The following is a 25716-nucleotide window of genomic DNA, read 5'->3' on the forward strand; positions in this document are numbered from 1 at the left end:
GCGTCGCTCGTCCCATCTGCAGCGCCCCGCCCCCGGCGGCTAATCCCCACAAAGCCCGCGCAGGGCGCAGCGGGACCAGCGGCGGCGCGGCGGAGCGTGCTCGCGGGGGCCGAGGCGGGATTCGGTCGGCTGTCACTCTCGCCGTCCGCGCCTCTAATTGGATTCCCAACACGCAGAGGTCAGCAGAAACGCCGGGGAGAGGAGAATCAAAGGGAAGGGGCGTCTGCGAGATAAAGAGAGGCATTCTTCCCGGGCCACAAAGACGGCAGCGCGAGGGGCGGGGGACCCCGCAAGGGGCTGCCCATCTGGAGGGGGAAGGGAAGGAGAGGGCGGCCGTGGCGGAGGCTGGGGCCCCTCTCCTCCAGGCGGGTGCCACCCTATCTCGGCGCCAAGCCTTGGGCCTGGACGCCACCTGCCTGTGGGGCCTGGGCATCCTCAAGGCCTGGCCCTCACTCCTGCCTGCTCTGGGGGTTCTTGGATAAGGCTCAGGGGTCCGTGGAGCTGAGCCCCACCCTCCCTGCCACCTGCTCCCTGTGAGATTCAGCAAGTCTCTGCAGTTCTCTGGGTCTCAGTTTGCTCCTCTGTGGAATGGGGACAACACCAACCACCACCTGGGGCGGTGGCCCGCGTGAAATGAAGGGACCGGAGCAGAGAGCTTGGAGCAGAGGGTCCCGAGTGCAGGCAGCGTGTGTGTGCCCCCTCCCAAAGCTCCTCCACTGGCCTGTCCAGCAGACACCAGCCTCTGACCTCCCAAGGCAAAAGCACTTCATAAACATCACGGCCAGGACAGAGGGTGGACAAGAGGTAAATGACAGTCCCCAGCTGTGGTGGGGGCTTCACCCCTTGTGCTCACGTCTCCTGGACGCCCTATGTGGCAGATGAGGAAACTGAGATTTGGGAGTGAAGAAAACCGGCCAGGGCTGCGACACCAGAAACTAGCAGAACCTGGACGGGGAGCCTGACCCTAGTCTGCGCCCCACGGCACCCCTCTGGAGCCCCCTGTTCTCCTGTGCTTCTGTGTGTAGGTGCCGGCACACAACCAGCGGGGGTCGGCGGGCCAGGGATGGAGCCCGCTGCAAAATCGGCCCTGTTTGCTTTAAGAACGTCGGATCCGCTGACTTTGGTTCATGAAAGAGACAAGAAGAGGACCTCAAAGGGAATTTCTAAGAGACAGAAAATCAATGGCCCTGACATCCTGGCCCCCAGAAAGTATCACACACACACACACAGACACACGTGCGCACGCACACACACACACACACACACACATTCACAAATACCCAATTTCAAGTGCACGTGCATCTGGTCTGATACAATACACACCCAGCTGGCCCATCTCCTTGAGGGTGCGTGTGCACCTGTGCAGACCCGTACCATGTGACCCAGAGAGTGTGCTCGCACGGTGGCACAAGGACCCAGGTGGGCACCCTCATGCACGGATGGATGCACACATCTGTTTGACGCGGTGCACGCGCTGCTCCCCAGGCTGGCTGATTGGCTTGTGCTCTCCCTGCACACCGATGTGTGAAGAAGGCACACGGCAAAGGGTAGTCGTGACCGACGGCGGCTTCAGGGTGACCCGTGTGGGCAAAGCACGTGTGCAAAGCCCACTCCTGAGAAGGAGGAACATGCTCACTGGCCCGGAGATGTTCCCCTGGGCAGATGCTGGAGCGGTCGGCGTGTGTGAGCACACGCAAGCCCACGGACACACCCCAGCAGCCCTGCACAGGCGCTTGCTTAAGAGGGACACTCGGCGCTGACCCAGCACATGCGGTGCATCCCCGGGGTCTCCGGGGAGCTCCCACAGATCGACAGCTCTGACAGCCGGGTATGGGGGAGGGCGGCCAGGGTGGGGGGTTGCCAAGGATACGTGGGGCTCCCAAAGCTACACAGCCCGCCCAGGAGCACAGAAAGGCCCGCGGCCACTCTGGGGTCTTATGTGTTGCTGATCAGATGGCGAAGGCTGTAGAGGGGGAGGCTGGGGACTCAGTCGGGCTTCCCAGGAGCCAGTGTGACCCTGCCGGGTGCCAGGCGAGTCCTGCAGAGTCCCCAGGAAGAATCTCTTCTTTCTAATACTAATATGAAGCCTTAAGCCCAGAATTTGCTGAGGGACACAGGGACAGAAACAGCTCTGTCTGGTGCCCAAGCCTCTCCCCAGGCCAAACCTCCTGTTCCATCCAACATCCTGAGCTCAGCAATAGCCCTTTATTTGCTGTGTGGCCTAGAGCAAGTCACTTGCTCTCTCTGAACCCCAGTATCTTCATGTACAAAAGGGGATGGTGACCACTCTGAACATTTCGAGAGCAAGTTCCAGGCTACGGTCAGCAGGGTGCAGCTGGCTGACCATGAGCCTCATGCCAGGTGCTGTGCTGGACACATTCCTGCCATTATTTGTTTATTATGCCCATTTTATAGACGAGGCGATCAAGGATTTGGGAGGTGGAGCGCCAGTTCAGGGCCACCCAGGTGGATCCGATATTTGAACCCAAGAGGCTGGTTCTTTGCTAAGCCTTCCTGCCCCCAGGAGCCTGGAGGTGGGGCAGGCAACATGGACCCTTATCCTTAGATGGTCACAGCTGCCCTGGTGGCCTCTTGAGGGGCCACAAGGACCAGGTAGGATAGAGTCAGATGGAGCCACTGCGGTCCAGGGGAGAGAGGCCAGGGGACCACGCTCTGCCAGGCCTCAGGCGAGGTGGGTGGAGAGACCAAATTCGGACCAAGTTGCCTGACTCTGTGGGCTGTGCCCGGGCTGCTCCATGTGAGCACCTTGGCTGGCTAAAGCCATGTCATTGCCCAAGCACATATTAGGCACCTGCTGTGTACCCTGGCTTGCCTGTAACTGAGGGGCCGTCCATCCCCACGTGCCTCCCTCCCTGTGGCATGCGCACACGGCCCTGCTCTCTAACAACACAGCCGGGTCCTCCCTGGGCTGCCCCGGAGCAGAAACCTGCCCCGCACCCTTCTCCTGTCTTCTGAGCTCCCTCCATACCTCAGAGCCTCCCCCAAACCCTGGGAAGCTGGGACTACTGCCCCCCTTTATCAGCAGGGAAACTGAGGCTCAGGAAAACCTGGCCAGGTAGGTCCCAAGGGTGATCAGTGGGGGAGAAGGAAGCCCCTGCCCCCAGCTCTGTCTGCGCAGGCCCAGGCTGGGGTGGGCTCCCCCAGCTCCCGATGGGAGGAAGGGATGGATTCTGGTCCCGGGCAGCAGGTCACCGTCAGGCCAGGGGAGGAGGACGGCAAGGGCTGAAACCACATTTACTAATGACAAAGTCCACACTGAAGACACTTCATGACGCCTCTGGTCCAAGAGGATCGGAGATCTTAGGGGACCCCTGAGAATGGAGGTAGGGACCTTCCTGGCAGACCTAGAAACACCGTCCTACCACAGACAGGTGGGCAGTCCATGCCAGGGTCTCAGGGAGAGCCCGGCCTCTGCCAGGGCCCTCGCTAGCAGGGCCGCTCATCAGGGCTGGGGGTTTCAGCCTGAGGTTGACTCATCGAGAACCTTCCGCGAGTCAGCAGCCACAGCAGGGACCAGGGAGGAGCAAGGTCGACCCGGTGGAGCCTCGTGCCCGCCGGGAAGACGGGCGGCGGAGGAACGGGCAGCAGACCCACCGGCCTGTGGGCTGGCAACGGGGTGATACAGAGAAACTGGGGGACGGACGCCCACCTGCCCTACGATGAGGCGACCACAGGGGAGTCTAGAGACAGAGAGAGATTCTGGGCAGAAGAAGGGCCAGGGGTCCGTGTGCGGAGAGGGCGGGAGGGGTGGGAGATGGAAGGAGAGGCCCCCCGAGGGACCGGCATGGACGGCTGACCTTGGCTCAGTGGTGTGGGATGGGGACTCTCTGTTCCGGGGAGCCCTGGGTCTGCCCAGAGGCAGGGGTGGGATGGGGGCAGGAGAGGGCACCCGCTAACCTGGGGAAGGGGGTCTGCCCTTCAGATTGGCCCAGAGAAGGCCTCGGGGCCTGCGGGACTGATGGGGCCACCCAGGGAGAGGGACGGGGACGTGGTGCAGAGGTGGGAGATGGGCAGGAACGAGGCTGGAGGCTCCCAGAGAGGCAGGAGGGGCCCAGAGTGAGGTCCCAGAGTGTGGCTGCTTTCAGGGACGCGCCCTGGACTGGCCGCGTGGAAGGTCACCAGTGGCATTGACTGAGCCGTTTAGTGGAGGGGGATGAGATGCCGGGTGAAGGTGGGTGGGCTCAGGAGAGGCGGGTGCGGGCTCAGCAGCAGGGGGCCCCAGGGCAGAGCCCACCAGTGGCCTCATCCGGGTCCCAGCTCTGACCCCTCCCAGCCCAGGAGGCCGGGTGCCCAGGGAGGCTCCCTGTAGCCTGCTGGCTCCTCCCAGACCCTCTGCTATCGGGATGGAGCCAGAGGGGGGCAGAGGGCGGAGAGGAGGGCCCTGGGCCGCGCTGCAGTCACCTCCCTGGGCCCACTACCATCTGCTGGGGCCGTCCCTCACCCCTTCCCTAGAGGGGAGCGGGAAGAGAGGACAAGGGGTGCAATTGAGAGGGGGCAGTGGCGTCGCCCTGTTGGCTGGATGGACAGGCGTGGGACCGCGGCCAGAAGACAATTCCCTGCAACACCACCTCCCTCGCGGGCTCCGCGGAGAGAGCCCAGGAAGCCCCAGAGGAGCAAAGGGCCTGTGGCAGCAGCCAGGGCGGGAGTCCCAAGGCCAGGCCACCCCTCAGGGGCCTGTTCACACGCTGCCCAGCCTGACCACTGTCCTCCCCCAGGACCTCCTGGGGCCCCAGGGGAGCCGCCAGCCTGACGTCTTAGAGACAGCAAGGGACTCCAGAGAGCCCAGGCCCAGGAGGCTGCAGCACGGGGCTCCGGTCCCAGCTCTGTCCCCTGAATGTTCAGTGACCCCGGAACGTCCTGTCTCTCTGGACTTCAGTTTTCCTGTGTCAAAAGTGTCCCCTCCCTCTCGGTGGGTGACATTCAGGTCACTGTATCTCCTGGGGGAGACCAAGGCCACACGGGGCGTGAGTGAAGGAGTGCTGCACATGCGCAGGACGTCACAGTCACCGATGGCACTTCTGCCCCAAGCTGCGGCGGGGAGCGGACCCCTTGGTGTTGGGTGAAGGTCTCCTCAGGACGCCCCAGTTCTCGCCCAGCCCCAGCCCACGGGTGAACAACCTGGCCAGGCCCCCTCCCTGCCGCAAAGCCTTGCTGGGGGCGAGTTGGCTTCAGGGGGTCTGTGAGCTCTGCCACTGAGGAGTTAGCACTGTCCTGTCCCCTCCCTTCCCGGGCAGAGGTCTCTGTGCAAGCCTTCTGCGGGCTGTGTGACCTTGGCCAACTCTCTTTCCCTCTCTGAGCCTGGGTTCCTCCTGGGAGGCCAGAGTTCACACCTGGGGGGTGGGAGGACGGGCAGGGGCAGCAGGGAGGGGGCTGAAGACAAAGGGCCCCGGGAGGGGGTGCCCCACAGGGTGGGGCAAGGCCAGAGCAGGCCAGTGGGACCTCCGCCAGCTGCTGCCGCGCCATGAAAATCTCTTAACCACACAGAATTGTTAACGGCTCCCAAATCCTGTTGTACCACAGGCTTAGGAGGCTTAAACTGTTAAATGCATAAACTTCCTCAATAAACCGGCCTCTCCTGCGAGATCCAGAGGCCCAGACAGATGAAAAGGCAGCGGTGGAGGGAGGGGAGCTTCCCCAGCTGTTTATGGCCCCGCGGGCCTGCTCTGCAGGCCGTGTGCATCAAACCTGTCACCCTGGTGTCATTGGGGTGTCAGTCTGGGGCCAAGAGAGGACGACGCACAGGGGCTCCGGGGTCAGGTGGCCCAGGTTCACGTCCTACCCCTTCCTAGCCATATCCCCTCGGGCAGCCTGTGGAACCTCTCTGAACCTCGGTTTCCTTTTCTGTTAAATGGGCATGACCTCCACCAACCCCACCGGATGGCCAGGGGTCAGTTGGACACCACTTGTGAAGCAGAGATCAGAAGTGGGAGGTACAGGAGCACAGACCTGCCTCTGCCACCTGAGAGGGATGGGACCCGGCTTCAAGAGGTGGTGGGCAGGAAGCACTGGGTGGGACAGATGGGGAGATTGCTTTCTGGGTAGAGGTTAGTCGGGTGGGGGACCCTCAGGGCTTCCCCACCCTGGGCCTGTCCTGGGGTCACGCTGCAGCCTGCCCCACATCTCTGAACAGGAAAGCAGCTCACCCCTCAAGGCCCAGCCTGGGAAGCCCCTTGGGTGGCCCTGTTGGGCAGGCCCCTCCCTCAGTCCTAAACACAGGTCCCGGGCTGCCTAGCTGTCACATTCTTTGCAGCCCACCACGTGGGGCTCCTCTATGAGGTGGGCAGGAAAGGGTTTACTGTCCCCATCTCTCAAATAAGGCCACCGAGGCTTTTCCCAGCACATCCTGCTGCTCACTCTTAGATTCTTCAAGATGGCAGCTCCGCACCAGGTGGGCGGATGTGGACCTCAGGTGTGGTGGAGAGCACATCTGGCATCGGTGTGCGTGGTTAGTAAGTTGCCCCAGCCTTGAGTCGGAGAAAGCCAGGTTCAAATCCTGGCTCTGCAACTTAGCGCTGAGTGGCCGTGGGCAACTTGCTGACCCTCTCTGGACTTGAGTCTCATCATACAATGGAAATAGTAAGATCAATGGCAGGTTCCATAAGACCAGGGCAGCAGGGCACTTAGCGCAGTGCTGGACCCCAGGTGGGCCTTGCCAGGCCTCTCAGCCCTCAGCCTTTGACAGCAGAGGACCTTTGCCAGCCCTGGGGGCCCTTCCCTCCTCTCTTTGCTCTGCTCCCCTGGGGGGGCGGGCAGCAACCTGTCTGGAGAACAAAAAGAACAAAGTGGCCATTTCCGATGGCCTTTTACTGGCCTACTTTCCACCTGTTCTCTTCCTCCAATCGCTCAAATCGCTGGGAAATGGCTCCTCCTCCAGGAAGCCTGCCCAGCTCTCTCCCCTCTCCCTGCTAAGCACCCCAGGGCCGCAGCCATGACGGGAGGCCTCTGGGCCTCTGCACTTCCCCCTCCTCACCTGGCCAGCTCCTGGTGCCCCATTAAGGAAGCCTCCCCTGCCTGTCCTGCCCTCCTCAGCCTGACACCTGTCCCTGCACCTTTGCTGTCCACAGGCCACTGTCAACCCTCCAGACTGGATGTCCTCAAGGGCAGGGGCCAGACGGACCTCTCCCAGGACCCCGACGCCTGGCACACTCCTGGCTCACACAAGGCCTCAGCAGGGGCTGGCTTCTGGTTCTCCACGGGGACATCTCCGACCCCTCCAAGGAGCAAAACACCAGAAGCTGGCTAGGTGGACGGACGGACAGATGGACCGGAGGATGGATGAGGAGGGGAGGGGAGGGTGTGGAACTGTCCCAGTTCTTAAGAGCAGAGCTGTGAGCAGCTCAGGCATTGGCCGGGTCTCCCTCCAACCCTTCCCCGGGGGCTGGCCTGTGTGGTCTCGGCCCTGCCCGGGGGTCCTGAGGGCCGTCCACCCCCGCCCCCACCCCCTCCTCCAGCTGCTGTCCCCACCCTGCACTCAATGGAAACAGTAGAACTTTCTGGCGGGGGTTCGGCCTCCCCTCCCACCCGCGTTCCAACCTCACGCCCTTCCCCAGCAGTGGGCCCCTCCTCACCCGGCCGCCTGCACCCCACCCCAAGGCCCCCCCATACATCTGGGCGCCTGGGCCGGGCTCTGGGGGAAGGGCTGGGCCTGGAAGGAGGGTGGGAGGGAGGCCACCCTTGGGTGGCCCAGGATCCCACTCAGGGCCCAGAGAGGAGCCGGGCCCTCCCTCCCAGGATCCTGGGGGTGAAACAGAAGACAAAGCGGGGGCCTAAGAGGCGGCGCTGGGGGGCGCGGGACGGCTGTCGGGGCGGCCACCCAGGACGGCCCGCCTGCCTGGGGTAACTTGGCAGTGGGTGTCCAGAGCACTCCAACAAGTCTGTGCCTCTGACCTCGCGATCCCGCGCCTGGAAACGTACCCTGAGCCACTGGGCCAGGAGCCGGAGCCCGACGGTGGACTGGCCATCCCTGGGCCAGCCACGGGGCGGACGGCCCACGCCAGGCTTCAGTCCACTGCGGAATTCTGGGAGCCAGCAAGGCCCGACAGACACCCGCAGGGCGTGAGGTGAAGAGCGCTTGGGGCGGGGACGTGGTGTGGTGGCCGAGCCTCCGTGGCATGGGCACGGCCAGGGCTTCCCTCCGAGCACCCGCTCCCCTGACTGGCAGCAGGAGCGCACTGTTTCTCTTCCAAAGAAAAATCCGCACGTGTGACTCCTGTCACCGGGGGCGGGCTCCAAGCCGCTCCTGACCGTGGTCCTCCCTGGGTGACGGGGTGTGGGAAGTTTGAATTTTCTTTTTTTTGGCTTATCAGCAATTTCTGAAGTTTCTACAAATAGCTCCCGAGGCTTTCACAATGAAGAAAAGTTATTTTTTCCTCAAAATAAAAAGCTCATCAGGAAAAAAAAAAATAAAGAGAACAACACACAGGAGTCGCCCGGGCGCTGGGCCTCCTCTGGCTCCCCCCAATGTCCCCGACCGGCCCCTGCTCCCAGGCCCTCCCAGTCCCGCCCTGAGGAGGGGAAGCCCAGGTCGGGGGAGGTCGGCTGTGTCCGAGGTCACTGGGCCAGCGAGAGGCGGGGCTGGGGTTTGGAACCAGGTCTCTAGAGCCAAGGTCAGGCTGGGCTGGGAGCAGGGCCAGCAGCGGGCAGGGCTGGGGGGCTGCTGACCGCCTGCAGCTGCGGCCTGGGAAGTCCTGGCCGCAGCCTCCAGCAGCAGTGCCCCCGCCCTGGCCCAGGCCCCCGCAGCTACATGTCAAACCCACTGAGCCTGAGCCTGTCTGCAGGGGTGCCGCAGCCACTGAGCTCACCAGGGCCTGTCCCCAGAGCCACTGCAGGGGCACTGAGGTGGAGGAGGGCAGGGCCCCCAGAGGTGGCCAGGCGGGGGCTCCCGCTGGACCGGGGAAGCAGGGACGCAGAGGCAGACAGCCTGGGGACAGGCAGCGGCCCTTCCTGATCCAGCCACTAGTGACCCGGAGACAGTCAGGAACAGGCGGTGGGTGGGGGCTGCAGGGGAGGAGATCCAGGGGCCCCCCACATACACAGCTGGCGGGAGGCCCCAGGGTGTGATCCCGAGGAGGCTGGGGACTGTCACAGGGGAAGGAGAGGTGACTGAGGTCGTTCGAAGGAGTCCTGGGTGTCCTCACCTGGCAGGTGTGACGGCCAGCGCAGGCCCAGATCCCCCGGTGGATACAAGGGGACCAGACGAAGGAAGAGGGGACAGTCGTACAGGGAGGGGACACAGCACGGGCCTCTGGCCCGGCACCGTCGCAGGGCAGGGCCTCATCCCCAACAACCTGCCCCTCTGCCCCCCAACTCCACTCAGTGTCCCCAGCTTGCGTGCCCCCTCCTCCTGGCCCATGAGACCCCCAGGCAAGGACACCTTCTTCCTCGTGGTCTCAAAGTGCTCTGGCAGGACCAAGCCCAGCCTTGTCCCCCATGTCTGAGTGCCCAGCTCACCCAGGAGCCACTGACCCCGAGTCTCGGGTTTCTCAGGGACCCTCTGCTGGGGACAGTCCTCCTGGGTCCCACAGAGCAGCCCCATCAGCTGGAAGCCCACCTTTCTTTCCTACAGCAGGTCCTCCTGTCACACAGGGTCTCCACGCACTCAGGACCGGCTGGGACTGGTTTATTGACTGTTCATTAACATTTCCCCTTGGAGTCCCCCATCCAGACTAAGAACCCTAGGGGGCAGAGAGCGAGTCTATTTTGGTCATTTCTGCTGTCCCAGCATGTGTCTGCTACACAGTAGGTCCCAACACACATTGGTCAGAGGGCTAAATGGCAAACAGTAGGTACTTAATACATGCTTGTTGAATGGCTGGCTTCTCTCACTGTGCCCTGCACACAGTAGGCACCACAGACAGAGGGTGGGAGTGAACCAGCTTAGCTTTGTAAACTCACTGTGCTGGGAAGTAGGGACCCTTTGTTAGCCACTGCTGCCTGCCCCCGGGGTGGTGGCCACTCGCTCTGGGGCCTCCCAGACTCATCTCCCCAGGACTCCGTCCAGTCTTATGTTCTGTACTAATAAATGAGCAAAGCAATGGAACTTCTCTGATCAGATGATGTCGGGATATTAAATGGATCTTTCTGGAGTACACCCTCCAGATTCTGCCACCCTACCCTCAGGGTGGATGCTCCCTGGGGCGGGGTGGGGCTGGGCTTGGGGTCATCCCCTGGGCCTTGAGCCCCAGCTTGGTCTGGCCAAGATCTGTCATCTCCGTGCCCTCTGAGCTCAAGGTCCTGGTTCAGAATCATGGGGGCTGCTCGGTTGCAAAGCCCAAGCCCAGGCGCCTGGGAGCCCTGTGACCAGGGGAGGAGGTCCGAGCCAGACCTGGGAACCCGCGTTTCTGCCAACTTTCCAAATGATGCCAGTCCACTGTGAGAGCTGAGGATCCCGGAGCAGGGGCGTGAGAATGTGCTGGGCGGCCCTCCGACAGGGCTGTCGCTGCCCCTCCTCCACGCTCCTGACCGCCAGGCCAGCGTCTGCGGATGTGGGCTGGAGCAGCCCTACTTCTGGGTGGCTGCCCACAGGCCACATCAGCAGCTGGATCACACCCTGACTGGCCCCACGCATGCCCAGCGGCTGGGCCTCAGGTGAGCTGGTGAGTCCAGGGGAGTAAGGAGCAGAAGGGAGCCAGGGCTGGGCCCCGCCTGCCCGGCATCCTCCAGAACCCTCCCCACTGGCCAGGAGGGCACCTCTAAGGTGGCCCTGTGACCGACCTTTGGGAGCAGGGAAGCAGACCCTTCCCATGAAGCCTGCAAATGACACCACGGTCCCCAGTCAACAGAGAGGTACAGTCCAAGCCAGGCCGGATGGCTGATCCGGGAAACGGTGAGACGGATGCTGGGCTGGTTGCTCGGCCGAGCCTTGGGGTGATTACTTCAGCAGCAGTCGAGGACGCGCCCGCCGCCCCGTCTGAGCCCCGCTCCCGACGCCGCTCTTTCTACATCTCCAGCTCTTGGCTCTGGCTGTACCCAAGCAGGCCCCCTCGCCGGCCAAGCTGCTTCACATCCGAGGACGCATTCATGCAGCCCCGCCCCCCAGAAGTCCTGGGCCACCTACCAACAGAGCTCCCCCCGAGACGGCGCCAATGGCACCTCTGCTGTGCAGCCTTCTGTCACTTTCTGTGCCCATCGCAGCCTAAACGGTTCCTATTAAAACAAGTCTAATGCCTCAACCTGTGTCCATTTACAGGTCCGTGTCCCCCAGGGACTGAGCGCTCCAGGGGACGGCCGCAGCTGGGTTCTTCTCTGCATTACCTGACTCGCAGGACAAGGTCCAACACAGAGCAGGCCCGTGAAGGTTTGATGACTGAATAAACAACCAACACTGACTGGTTTCTGGTGTGCACCTCCCACCCTGTTATCTCCAAGGTTTGTTCTTTCCAAGGATATAAAGCCAAATCCATGGATCTGCTCAGTGGAAAAGCGTGGCCTAGCCCGCCAACGGGAGGCCACGCCCCTCCACCTCCGCGACCTATGACCGCCATGTCGAGCTGATGACAGACTTCACCAACCCTTGGCACCAACTGTCACCAACTGTCACCACCTGTACTGCTGTTACTCACCGTGTTTCCTTAACTAGGAGCCTGGTTAAAAGGGCTGGCTTTGGAGCACTCCCAGATCCCCCACTGACCCTCTGCATGACCCCTGAGACTCAGTTTCTTTAGAGAACAGAGAACCTTCCATGGGGTTCTTGTGAGGACTAAGTGGGGTGTATCACAGAAGTGCGCATCATACAAAGTGGTCGCAAGGCCCAGTTCACAGTGAGAGTGGAAATTGGGAGTGATCACAGGGTCCGCTTTGGCCACTGGAATGAGCAGAGAAGCGAGGCTGGGCCACTGCAGGTGGCAGCCTCCGAGTCGGAGGTAATGTGTCACACTGGCCCTCCTTTGGTACTAATGATGGTGACATTCCTCACAGTGGCTCCTCCACCCACTTGGCTCACGGAGGGAGGAGTTTCAAGCTGACCCACGATGCATGTGCAGCAGAGTGAGAAACACAGTTTCTGTTTTGTCGCGTCACCTTCGCCCGGCCTATACTGACTGATAGAGCAAAAGCTCATAACCGTCCCCTCCTTAACCTCTAGGTGGCATCTAGTTTGACATTCATTTTCTTAAACGAGAAACTGTATCACTTTTGCAGTGAAGAAAAAGAAATACCATTGACCACCAAAAATAATCACATAGTAATTAAAATGAAAGGCCTCCATCTTCCCACCAGCCCATGTCGCGGGGCACGTCGCGGGGCATGCCTCCTGCAATCTGCGCCTGGACCATGGTTCTGAGAGTGCTGCTTGGGCAAAGCCGGGGGTTTGGAAATCCACCACAGAGAGCCCCAGGGTCAGCTCCAGGCCTTTGCCCTGGCCAGCCTGGGCCCCGACTGCCCAGCTCCAACTCCCTGCCTCGCAGGGCCCCCCTGCCGCGGCTCTTACCTCGGCAGACGGTGCCGTTCTCCACGGCCTCGAAGCCCGCTTTGCACATGCAGCGGCCGATGGGCACCAGCCACTCGCCGTCCCCGTTGCAGTAGAGCTTGATGGGCACGTCCACCTCCTCCGCGTTGGCAATGCAGCTGCCCCGGGCAGCCACCAGCGACGTGCTCTCGGCCCCTGACAGGGTCTCCTGGAAGACGGCTCCGTTCTGGATGACGCGGGGGCACTTGCGGTAGAAGACGCGCACAGCAATGAGGGACATGCAGCCGCCGTAGTCCTGGAAGGCCAGGTAGAAGCCATTGCGGGACACGGGCCCGAAGCTCCGCACCTCGGTGTTGATCTTCATGACCCGGCCACCCAGGTCCACCTGGGAGAAGCTCTCATCGGCGGCAATGGTGTCCACCTTCACCCAGGGATTCTCCATCCAGTTGGGGAAGGTCTTGGTGGCTGAGTCAAAGTCAGCCTCGTAGTAGTAGAGGTTGAAGGTCTCCTTGCAGGAGCCGGGCACACTGGGGATGCTGCTGCAGTCGCGCACGGAGAACTTCATCTCCACGTGGATGCGGTGGGCCCCGCGGCGCCGGATGAACTTGGTCCGCAGCCAGTTGTTCTGGCTCGACTCAAAGACGTTGCACACCTGGTACGTCCGGATGGTGTTCATGTTCTCGTCGTAGCCGCTCACCTCTTCCCACTGCGGGAGATGCCAGTCAGGAGGGGGAGGGGGCTCAGCCCCTGCGAACACCCACGTGGGGACACAGACTCTGCCTTGGGGCTCCTCCAGCCTGAGATGGAGGAAACTCCCAACCGGAGGGCAGCGACAGAGCCCGGACTCTAAGGAACCCCCGGCTGGTCAGAGCCCCACACAATTCAGGGGGAAGGGCGTGCAGCCTGGCCCTCCCCCAGGTGACACGGGTGGTGTGGCTCACTGTACCCTGATCTCAGGAAGTGGCCACTTGGAAGGGAAAACTGGGAGGTCCCTGTCCTTCGGGGTCCCTGCGAGAGCAAGCCTCCTGGCGGGAGCTTCCCGCGTGATGGGGAGGCGGACCTTCTGCCCTCTGGGAGCTCCCTGCCTGACAGGGAGATAAGTCCTTGCCCCTGGGGACTCCCGGTCTGATGGCTGCCGGAAGTCAGAGTCCTTCCTAGGATCAGCTGCTAGGTCTCCTGGGAGCTCAGGCGGCTCTCGGGTGCCTTTCGGGGCTCTCCGGCCCTCCCTGCCTGGATCCCAGCCTGAGCGACACAGGGCTGGCCTCTGTGACCCAGGGCTGGGTCATCTCCACGCACTCTCAGGCTGAGCTGGACCGCGGCGGAGCGTCCTTGGTTTGGTTTGGACTTGGGTACTGGGAGGCAGTCGGCCCAGGGCCTCAGGCTGAGCTGTCACTGGGCCACACCCGGCCTGAGCACCTTTCCCTGGCCTCTCTGCCGCAGACTGTCCCCTGGCTGCCTGGGTTTGAGCTCATCTACTCTCCCTTGGGCTTTTGGGGACGTGGGGGCAGGGCCTCTGCAGCGGGTGGGAGCTCACTAGGGGCAGCCGCCTCTGCTCTCTCCTCCTGTGCCCTGGGCTTCACCTGGGACCCTACGGCAGAGTCCTCCCGGCTTCCTGGCCAGGCCCAGCGCCTGTGTCCTCACGGTCTTATTTCTCGGCCATGATTTGCACATGTACGGGGCCAGCGACCTCACTTGACCCAGGTCACATAGACCAGATACGCTAGCTTAGGCTGCCCGGGACACAGCCTGCTGGCCTGATGCAGGCCCTGGGTCAATCCCTTCCTCTCCCTGGGCCTCGATTTCCCCAACTGCCAAATGTGACTGGGGGAATGGCAGGTGACAGGGACGTCACCCTCCAGTGGGTGTTCTTTGTCTTTTTGCTGCACAGATTCTCTGGCCAAGTCCTTGCAGGGCAGAGTGAAGGCTGTGGCCTGGGGAGAGCAAGACGTGCGGGCCCAGGGAGGCTCGCTGGCCTGGCCTCTACTCCGATGGCGACCCTGATGCTCCCTACATTGCATTTAATTTTTTTTTTTTTTTTTTTTTGGTGGCACCATGTGACAAAGTCAGCCCCTTGTTACAACTGCTGCTCTTCTTCAGAACTTAATTAGAGCACTTAATTAGAGCACTCTGCCTTTCTCCCCTCTCTCTAATTAACATGCGGAGGCCCTGCAGCCCAAACACCCCAAATAATTGCGTCCGGGGGCCCTGCAGCCCAGCCTGGCCTCATTACTGGCAGGGTGGGGCTGCTGGGCCCAGCGGCCTTCGCAGATGGAAAATTGGTGACAAGAAAGAGCCACAGAAAGAGGCCTGACCCTGGGGCCCTGCCTATTGAGAGCGCAGGCCTGGGGGTAGAGGGGGGACAGTTCTCTGGGGCTGCAGCTGAGTCCCTGGAGGGTAGGGGGAGGGCAGGGCTGGGCTGTGGCGGCCAGGGTCCTCCCCCAGAAACCAGGGGAGGGGAAATGAATATTAAAATGGATGAGATGACAATGACGACGGTGATAATTAGTACAGCCACTCTCTCTCTTGGGGACCAACCTAGGCCAAGCTCTGTGTTAGACACTTTGCAGGAAAATCTCACAACAGCATCATTAGGACCACTTCATAGATGAGGAAACCAAAGCTCAGAGCTGGCAGGTGGCATTGGGACAGCGTCTTGGGAGTGTCTGACCCCATAGCTTCTCCCTCTGCGCAGGTGCTGGGGAGAAAGAACTGGAGATCCCGCCAGTCTTGCCCTCGGGAGCCTCACGGCACAGGCCCAGTCTCCACCCAGGGACATACGATGCCCAGAACCAGAGAGTCCTGGTGGATGGGGACCCAGGGAGGGGCCAGAGAGAGACAGGTCACAGCCCTGGATACCAACCCGAGCCCTGGGGTGCAGCTCAGCGTGGAGTGTGTGCCCAGCAAGCGCAGGCCCTGGGTTCCATCCCCAGCACCAAATAAAACAAACCCTGGCCCCTGCACTTGTTAGCCGCAGGGTCCTGGGCAGGTGGCTCTGAGCTCCAGGTAAAAGGGGCTGGAGGTGACGTGTGCACAGGGGCCCCCACCTCACAGAGCGTCCTCGGGCAGTGAGAGCTCACTTTGCTCATCTGAAATGGGGCTGTGTGAGCATCCACTTCTCAGCCTGGAGGATTCCGTGGGATAAAGGCTGAACGCATCCAGCCGGTTGTCATGGCAACGGGCGCTCCATCAATGGCAGGGGATTGGGAGGGTGGGACATGAGCGGCCTGGCTCTGGGCCCTGAAGAGGGGAGAGGGGCTGGGATGTGAAGGGGCGCTCAGGTCCTGCAACCGAGCCCGAGACAGCGTGGGGGAACCCAGCAGGGCTTGGGGACCGCGGACTCACCCCTGATGGGGGATGCACCATCCAGCCCAGCTCTGCCGTCGCCGTCGTGGAGTCCATGAGCGTTTCTGTGGGGAGAGCAAGGAGTCATGGCCCCGCCCCGCCCACCAGCAATGTCACTCACTCTATGGGGGGTCTCAGACTCCTCCCCTCGAGGTCCTTCCTTACAGAGCCCCGCCCACTTCCACTGCCCCAGCCGTGGACAGCCCTCCCTGGGGACCCATCTCCTCCCCGGGGTCCCACCTCCTCCCACACCTGGCCAATCATCCCCTCTAGGGTTCCGCGCCTCTAGGCGCAACTTAATGGTCAGCCTCCTCCCCATCCCCGCAGCCGATCGCGGCTACGAGGTCTGTCCTTCCCTCATTTCGGTTGACTGGGGCAGGCAAGAGTCAGGCGGGGTCTCCTGGTTGGGTTCCCGGGAATCCATCACCTAAGCCTTTCACTTTGACGCCAGATTTGGGTATCTGTGCCCTTTTCGGCATCTTCAAATTCTCAAAAATGCACCGGCCCCTCCTGCTGCCCCTCCTCACTCTCTGGCCCACACACCCTCACAGGGACGCCTGCTGCTCCAGGACCTGGGACGCCACCTCCTCGGGGCTCGGGAACCCAGGGCCTCCTGTGCTAGGCAGCGCTCTGCCCCTGAGCTCACCCCAGCCCTCAGGACACTTTTTGAATTGAATCGAGCGGATTTAAATCGACCCCTTTCAAGCATTCACTCAACAAATAGATCCCAAAAGCCCATGTTCCAGGCACCGTGCGGGGCACCCCCAGAGGGAAACCGAGACAGTAAGCAGAGAGACTGAGAAGTTCCCCGTGGGACTTCCATGTCACCCAGCTCACTGACCATAGCCAAGAGGCACACGCTCTGCCGCGCTCCAGTGCCAGGCGCGATCCCGCCCTCTGCGGTCACACAGCGCTGCTCACCGCGGTGCCCCAGGAGACGAACCCTGACCATCTGAGAGGCTAGCCCTGTCCAGCCCTGGGCAGCTGAGGCAGAGGGTGGGAGGGACTTCCCAAAGATCACACAGGAGTTGGTGGCAGGGTGGGAAGTCACGTCAGGCCTGCACCCTGTACCTAAGACCATGAGTCCGATGGTCTGGAGGCACCGGGGCCTGGAGATTCGGGCTCGGTGTCCCAGGTTCAGGTCACAGAGAAGGCCTCAGTGGGAGGTCACGAGGGTGTGAGCTTTGTCACCAATGGGAACCGAGGATGGGGAGGGAGGAGGCTTCAGGCTAGAGGTGACCGCAATCAGGCCCCTAAGCTGACAAGACAGGAGGCAGAGGCGCCCCCAGGACCACCTGTGGTTCTGTCTGTGGTCACTGTGTCCCTTTGCACGGGGGGCCACCGTAGGGAGGGGTTGGCGGGGCGGGAGGTGCCAGGGACGGTGGAGCCGGTGCCAAGGGCATCTTTTTGATGGCAAATTGGAGGGAAGTTCTATTATGCAGCTTTGGAGCCGAAAAAAAGGGTTTCTTTTCACACTCCAAATGCTACAGATTTTTCTTCCTGGAGAGAACAAGGGCTGAACTTTTAACCTGTTCTCTCTCATCGGCCTCAGCCAGAGCCTCAGCCAGAGCCTCAGCCAGAGCCGCGCCAAGCCGGGCTCTTGGCCTGGGCCCGAGGAACAGCTGCTGGGAGCCGCGCGGAGCAGGGAGAGGAGACTCCGCCTGGGACCGAAAGGGGCCGTGGGGGGTGGAGGCCAGCCCCGGGCAGGTGGCCCACACCCCTTGGCGGGATTCCTGGGCTGACCCAGAGCAGGAGTGCTGGAAGTTTCCGTGGCCCAGAGAAGGAGGGCTGGGAACGGACGGCCTCATTCTGAGGGTGGAAACTCAGGCCCACGGGGAGCAAGTGACCGGCCAGAGACACCCGCGAAAAGTCAGGCCCAAGCCCGGGCTCCCCAGAATCCCTGGCTAGGGGCCACCTGGCCCCCACACACAGGCGGGGAGGGACACGGGAGATGCTCAGAGGGACAGACCCCTGGGTCACCAGCAGGAAGGGCCTTGAAGGGCCTGTGACGTTTGTGGAACTAGAACCTGGCTCTGTGTCACCACCACTGGGCTGGGGCAGTGTCCCCTTGGCCCCACACACTTCAGTCTTGATGGCTCCCTCTGTCTGCACCAAAGGCAGGGAGGCCGGGCTCATGGACCGGGCCTGGAGGTCAGGGGAGCTGACGTCTGCGGTCTCCCGCTTCCTTGCCTTGGCTTCCTCAGCCTCAGCGTCCCTGCCTGCAAAATGGCGGACACGCGTGCCCAGCGCGGGTGTGCAGCTGGTCACAGGCAGAGAGCGGCAGCTCGGAGCCGGCGCAGCTCCGTCCTCACTCGGTGGGTTGTTATTTTTAGGTGGGGCGCAGTGCTTTCTGGTCCACCCAGTGTCTGCCCACCCGCCACTTCCTTTGGGCTCATTAAGCGGGGCCTGAAAGCGAAGGCAGGTCCCAGGGTCCCTGGCTCAGCCTGCCTGGCCTCCCGTCCCCAGGCCATGGCCAACATCTGACAAACATCAGCCTCAAACATCAGCCTCCGCACGGCGGCCACAGGCTGTGAGGAGGGGCCGTCCCGCGCCTCTGAGCTGCTCGCCAGAGACGCCCCAAGTTTCTTCTTTGTTCTTCTCAAACCAGGCTCAAGCCAAACTCCCTCCATCCCGTGGGGAATCTGGAGCTGATCTCGCCCAGGAACCCAGTGGGTTCAGGAAGCCGAGCCGCCCCGGTCCCCAGCATTTCCTCCTCCCGTAACACCCCGACATCTCCCTCCAGTTCCGAAAATCTGCAGAGGGAGGGACCTCACAGCCCCCGACGCCCGTTAAGAGCCAGAGACTCGCCAGCATCTGCACGGCCACGCCGAGAGCTGCTTGCTGCGTCCCATTTCACAGATGGAGAAACAGTCCTGCCAAAGCTGAGCAACTGCCCAAGGCACCACCCATTCCGTCTGCAGGCCGCCCTCCAGGTGCCTGCGCTGCGTGGGCCCTCTGGCGCCAACCCCGCGTGTGCTGTTCCTCCGACCCCCTCCCCTCCACGGCTTCTTTGCCTGCCCCGAGGCTTCTCATCTGTGAAGATGCAACTCAGGTCACCTCCACCAGGAAGTCCTCTGGGATCCACCCCAGCCCAAAGCCCTGCAGCCACTGGCGCTTCAGGGGGTCCTCAAAACTGCAGGTGTCCTGGGTGGCAACTGTCCACGGCTACTATTCTTTTCCTATGGTGTCTGGGACCCTGAAGGGCAGGTGCTGGGGTCCCCGAGCAGCTCAGGGCTTGGCACATAGTAGGTCCTTGCTCCTATCCACGGGGCCTGGACTCCCAGCCTCTGGCCTCCGTGGACCACAGGACGGGGCCTCTCACCTACATCCTGGACCATGGTCCACTTGCCATTTTTCTTCCAATTATTTTTTCCTCTTTCTTTTTAAGCACATTCTACGAAGGAAGAAAGTGATCGTCCATGGTAGATGGGAAGCCGGTGTCACTAGCCAAGGAAGGAGGGAAGTGAACCAGGACTGTTACAACGGCATCTCCTCACGGCCCGGGCTCGGGGGTGGCCGGGTTCATCAAGCTGCCACTGTCCCCATCCCCACGGGGACAGTGACAATCCCTCATGCAGGGAAGCCACTGTTACTGTACTCAGATAATTAGTCACCACTCGGACGTGACAAAGACCACCGTGGGGACACGCAGGGTGTACCGGGGGTTGTGGAAACCGAGCAGGGGAAGGAGGAGAGGGCAGGGTGCGGAGGGCTTCCTGGAGGAGGGGACGCCCCTGCCTCCTCCCTGCCGGCCACTAGCCCTCACCCGGCCCACCCTGCCAGCAGCTCTTTCCCTTGCCCCTGCGCCCGCCCCCCCCCCCCCCCCCCCGCCAGTCCTACTGACATCCAGCTCCCAGGTCCTAGCTGCTGTAAGTGCCCGCTCACAAACACCACCCAATGCCCAGCAGGGGACGGTGAGGCACCCAGACGTCAGCATCCGGCAGGAGCCGGGCCGGGCCTCCGTTCCTCAGGGAGAACCCAGGCTGTGGGCCACGCGCACGGTCTTGGCCCTGGCCCCGCTGTGCGGCACCCCTCTCCTTCCTGGAGACCGCACAGAAGAAAGTAATCAGGAGGCCCTGACTGCCCGGCTGGGGAGGCCCCGGCCCTCCGGCTACGTGTGAATGAGCAGTGTGCATTTCAGAAATATTTGAGCTAAAAGGGGAGACACACTGAAGTCGTTAGCGCTAGGCCGACGAGGTGGCTGCGTGGGGGCCCCCTGCTCTCCGTCTGGGGCAGATGGCTGCCCCCTGCTCCCTAGCCTGCCCCAGTCGGCTCTGTCTGACCCCCTCTCCAGCCACCATGCGCCAGGGCCACAGACACTATTTGTCTGGGCTAATAAATATGTGATCACGGGGGGGGGGGGGGGGGGTGAGAAGGGGACTTTCAGGAGGCACCTAGGCGTGGCCAGCCTTGGCCACGACACTCTCGATGCTGCTCCAGGCCCAGGTGAGCCTGCGGGTCTGTGCTGTTAAGAAGCCCATTTCACAGATGAGGAGACCGAGGTCAGACAGGAAGGCGACCCTCACGAGGCACGGACTGAAACAGACCAGACCGACCAGGGCGTGGGGCCTCTGGGTGCGTGGTTTCTCCCCTCCGGGGGGCTGTGAGGGCGGGAGGTCCCGGGCAGACGGCCTGGGCCCTGTCCCTGGTCTGGCACTTCCTGGTGGGTAAGCAAGCCGCTGTCATCTGCTAAACGGGTGCCTGTGAGCACTGAGTGGCGCCCTGTGGTGAGCACTGCAGACCTGCTGTCCCCAGGGCCTCATGCTGGGTGACGTTGTGCTGCCTGCTCACCACCGTGTCCTCAGCCCTGGGCCTGGCGCACAGTAGGCGCCTCGGCCCTGCACATGGAGCTGGGTGATGTTCCTGAGGCCCGCGTCTGGTCATATCGCCACTGATCCTAGCACCCGAGTCTGCGGGACAGAGTCCTGGCTCCCGGGGTCCAAGGCCCTGCCAACTGAACCAGGACTAACCTCCTGGCCCCTCTCTTCCACGCCCCGAGGGTCCAGCCATCCTGACTTCCCTTCTGCCTGCAGAAGGCACTGGACTTCCTGGGCCTTAGGGACGTGACACTTCCAGAATGTTCTCCCTGGAATGCGCGGCCCTTCCTGCTTCTCTTCTAAAATCCAGCTCAAAGCCTCCCCCCTTCTCCCTGGTGGCTGTCCTTGACTTCCCCCATCTGGCAAAGTCACGGTCATCCAGTGGACACCTGCTCCACCCAGGGTGCACCGGGCACTGGATGCAGACGGATACCAGGGTCCCTGCCTCCAGGAGCTCCCAGACGGTGCCCGGCGCATGAACTCACGACAGGGAGAGGGGCGAGATGGCTGGTCCAGGTGGGGCGCCAGGACACAGAGCTCTGACCAGGGAAGTAGGAGAGGCATCTCAGAGAGGGGAGGGGCAGGCCACACCGAGGGCAGCGCAGGGCCAAAGGCCTGGGGGGGGGGGCATCTGGGTCACAGCAAAACCAATGACCAGCCCTCAGTGGGGGGCTCTGGGCCAAGTGTCCCAGGCTGTGGGACCAAAGCCCCTCGTGGGAGGCTGTGGTGGCCCAGGATCAGCAAGAACGTGGACAGCCTCAAACACGGGGCTGAGGGGCTGGCATCTTGCTCGATAGGCAGTGGGGAGCTATGGAGGATTCCAGGGGAAGGTAGTGACATGGTGTGTCCTAAGGACCTTTGAGCCGCAGAGAAAATGATGTTCAAGGTGGGGGCCAGCTGGGGCAGGAGGGTTGGACGCTGAAAATACCTGGACACTCGGCAGCTCACTCGGGGTCTTTTCCCGCAGACAGGACAGCAGCCCAGATAGCAAATAGCCAGGCATGCGACCCAAGTGGCAGAGGCTGTGCAGGGCCTGCTGGGGAGGCCTGGCCTGTCTGGGCTGGGGCTGAGCTGCCTGGAACCCAGGCCTGGCGGTCAGATGCCAGCCACAGCCTGGAGCCTAACCCAGACTCTCTGCGACGGGCCCAGAGCATGATTTTCATGGACCAAATCAGAAATTCCAAGAAAAGGCAACAGTTGGCCACCAGGAGGTGAAGTTCAAGGTCACGGACCAGCTTGGGGAAAAGTCCCTTCCCCTCTGAGCCTCAACTTCCTTGTCTGTAAGATGGGGGTGCAAACCCTGCTCCAGTAGCTCACAGCAGGGCTTTGAGGACTCAGGGAGGCACTGGGGGGACAGGACGAGCAAAGCCCCTCGGGAGTGGCTAGCCCTGGCAGAAGCCACCCATGGGGAGGCCCTCCATCAATGTCATCCCCTCGACGCCCCACAGCAAACTTAGGGGGAAACTGAGGCAGGTTCCCGCAAGGCCATGGGGCCAGTAAGGAGCAAGGCCAGATTTGACCCTTTTTTTGGCTGATCCCAGAAGCCACCCGGCTGCACTGTCTGAGGAAAGGGATGGGAACCCCTGCTCTCACCGCTGACCGCCCTGGGTGTCAGGTTCTGAGCTAGAAGCTCTGCCCATCCTGCAAGACTGCACAGTGAGGAGACTCAGCCCAGAGAGGCTTGCGGATCTGCCCAATGCCACACAGCCCTAAAAAGCAGAGCTGGGATTTGAACCCAGGCCAGCTGGACGGGGTTTCCCGAGGCCTGTCCTCTGAACACGCGAGGGGAGTCTGAGAGGGCCTGGGGCTCCCTGGCCCACCACAAGGCGGGTCTGGGGTGGCAAAGCCCGAGGAGCCAGGGAGGGCCAGGTCCCGGAAGGCCGCGGGTGTTCTAGTGAAACCCACCCACAGGCAGCAGCTATCCGGCCCTGGGGCTGGAGGAGAGGGACCCTGTAATGTAAAATCCTGCTGCCCAGGACTCTCAGAGCCACGTCCCTCCTGTCCTCATGCAGGCCCTACGCTGCCTGCCTAGAGGCCCTGTGCTTTCTCACGCCTGGGCGGGGGCGTCCCTGTGACGCCGGCTCCTCCGCTCTGTCCCCTGCCTGCTGCCGGCCGCTGCTCTGGGCATCCGCCAGTGCTGGCCGTCGGCGGAAACCCAATCCTTGGGCCGGCCGGGTGCTGGCTAACAGCGGGCAGCATTGTGCAGCAGGGGCCTCGGGAGCTTGGATTCGCTGCTTGGGGACCCACTTAACCTCTGCGAAGGACAGGATGATGGATGGGGGTCTGCGACGGGGTTGCTGGGGGTGGGGTGGGCGGTAATGAACACCAGGGCCTGCTGGGGAGGGGAAGGAAGGCAGGCGGGGGCGGAAGGGCCCTGGACACATGAAGAGCTCCTTCGGCTCTCACAGCCACCCCGGGGACGCCTTCGCCCGTCTCACTGTATTCTTATGGAAGCTGAAGCTCAGAGGGGTTGGGCAACTTGACCAGGGTCACACAGCAAGTCAGAAATCGAACCCAAGCCTATGGCCCTCCAGTCTTCCCCGCACAGCAGGTTGCCTCTGGCGGCCAGCACCCGCCCACTTAAGGAATTTACTTAAATGAATGCACACGCCCTTCCTATCTAACAGGAGGTGACTGACTGATCAAGGTGGCTGGCAAAACTGAGACCTACTGTGTGCAGGTATTACACTGCGTCCTGTTGCTTTATCCTGTGAGATCTTAACGTGGCCTGCTGAGGGCGGACTGGCTGTTGTGGTCCTTTTATGGAGTAAAGAAAGTTCAGACTTTCCGTAGCAAGACGCGGCAGAGCCGGGCCCCGGTGTTCATGGGGTGCGTTGCTACATACTGCCCGTTCCCCTGGGCCACCAGGCTGCGGCACCCAAGGTGCTGTTCCCGCTCCCTGAGATGTCCCTCACCCCCCTGACCTGCCTGGGACACTCACACATGTCCTTCAAGACCCATCTCAAACGTCACCTCCTCGGAGAAGCCCTCCCTGGTGACCTGGGAAGCGGGGCTCCTGTGGCCACGGGGGGGCTCAGTCACTGCCTCGGTTACCTGCCTCAGAGGCCCCTCCAGGGGACTGGGTGACGGTCAGGCTGGCTGTTGAAACCACCTCACCGATGGCCACCCAGCAGACCTGAAGGCCAAGGGCCACTCCTCGCACCACCAGGAGTCCAGACATCTGGACTTCTGCTCCAGGAAACGTGGTCACTGAATCAAGATGACGTGGACATGATAGTTGTCCCTGGGTGTCCAAGGGGGAGGGGTGCCAGGACCCCACAGATCCAAGTCCCTTACTGAACGCAACACAGGATTTGCATAGAACCTTTGAAATTCTCCTGTATGCTTTAGACCCCGCCTGGATTCCATGTAACCGCCAACCCCACGTAAACGCTATATAAATATTATCATGCTGCATTGTTCAGGGAACACTGACGAGAAAAAACAGGCCTGGGCATGTTCAGCTCGGATGTAATCTTTAAAAATTATTTTTGATCCCTGGTTGGCTGAATCCACGGAGGTGAGACCTGCCGAGTCGGAGGGCTGGCTATAATTCAAAGCGCTTACTTTGTGCCAACCGCTGTGCCGAGCTGTCACATACATGACTTCTTTTGCTGCTCACATCTCCTATGAGATGAGTTATGATGGTCCCCGTTTGCCCATCCATCCATCCCACACACACTCACCCATCTGTCTATCATTCCTCTCAGCCAATCACCTCCACCCATTCTCCTTCCCGCCCACCCATTTGCTCAGCATCCCACTTCAGTATCTATCTATCATCTGCGCACCTTCTGGCCCAACCTCTCTGCCTTCCTTCCTCCCTGTGGATGAGGGGAAATAAAGCTTCAGAGAGGTTAAGCACCCTGCCCCAGATCACACAGCCAGGAAGCACAACACTGGGAGGTGAACCAGGTACTTTTACCACTCTGCTCTGTGGCCTCTTCAGGGTCTCACTTAATTTCTAAATGTCCTATTTCATGTGGGTTTAATCATATAAGTCACCTCAAATCCTTTTGGATGTGAGCGGAGTGTAAATTACAAATCAATAAGACACAGGCCACGGTAAGTCCAAGCCGGGTCTGTCAGGTCGGAGTCAATTAGCGAGCCTGCCGCAGGCCCTGCTGGGACTGGGTCTATTTGCCTAATTGGCACTGGTTTCCCCAGCGAAGGACAATTAACTCAAATCCCAGAACCCAGACCACCCTCTGCTTCTGGGCAAGGTGACAGGCATTTAGCCACGCGGAGGTTTTCTGTTCACTCACTCACCCGTTGACCCCACACCCACCCACCCATCCATCTTTCCAACCATCCTGTCCTCGTGATCATCCGTAAATTATCATGACATTCTCTCGCCCGCCCACCCGATTGCCCACCCATACGCACACCTATTCACATATCGGTCGTCTACACATCTTCCCACTCATCCACCCAGGCACAACAAGGCACCACCTATCCTCATATCCATCCATTCACCGAACCAACCACCAACCAATCCAAGCCACCATTTGTGAAATCGTTCTGCCATCTTGCCATCCTCCCATCATCCCCCTACTCCTCTCAAACCTTTTACCCACCTATCATGCCTGGCACCCCACTTAGGTATCCATCTATCCATCCATCCATCTATCACCATCCATCCATCTACCCATCCATCCTCCATCTCCCCACCCATCCACCCACCCATCCATCACCACCCATCCACCCATCCATCCTCCATCTACCCACCCATTCATCCGTCTACCTAGTCCCTATCCATCGATCCATCCACCTACCTGCCCACTCATCCATCTATCCATCCATCCACTATCAGCCCATCCATCCATCCATCATCACCCATCCATCAGCCCATCCATCCATCCATCCATCACCACCCATCCATCTACCCACCCATTCATCCGCTTACCTATTCCCTATCCATCGATCCATCCACCTACCTGCCCACCCATCCATCTATCCATCCATCCACATATCAGCCCATCCATCCATCCATCATCACCCATTCATCTATCACCATCCATCCACCCATCCATCCATCCACCCATCCATCCTCCATCTACCACCCATCCATTCCATTCATCTATCCGTCCATCCACCCATCTGCCCATCCATCCACCCACCCATCCATCC

The 25716-nt window shown here is 61.4% G+C and overlaps 1 protein-coding gene across 1 annotated transcript in view; it reads right to left on the reverse strand.

The window, feature by feature from the left end:
- Positions 1 to 25716, reverse strand: part of Ephb2 (EPH receptor B2) — a 147854-nt gene that overhangs the window by 80331 nt on the left and 41807 nt on the right. The window contains exons 2-3 of the mRNA XM_077110085.1: positions 15770 to 15834; positions 12449 to 13133 (exon numbers count right to left, since the gene is read on the reverse strand). Of these exons, the coding sequence (XP_076966200.1) occupies positions 12449 to 13133; positions 15770 to 15834 (750 nt within the window). The remainder of the gene's footprint in view (positions 1 to 12448; positions 13134 to 15769; positions 15835 to 25716) is intronic.

The sequence above is a fragment of the Callospermophilus lateralis genome, chromosome 7 (assembly GCF_048772815.1).
Source record: "Callospermophilus lateralis isolate mCalLat2 chromosome 7, mCalLat2.hap1, whole genome shotgun sequence".
NCBI classification, from domain to species: Eukaryota; Metazoa; Chordata; class Mammalia; order Rodentia; family Sciuridae; genus Callospermophilus; species Callospermophilus lateralis.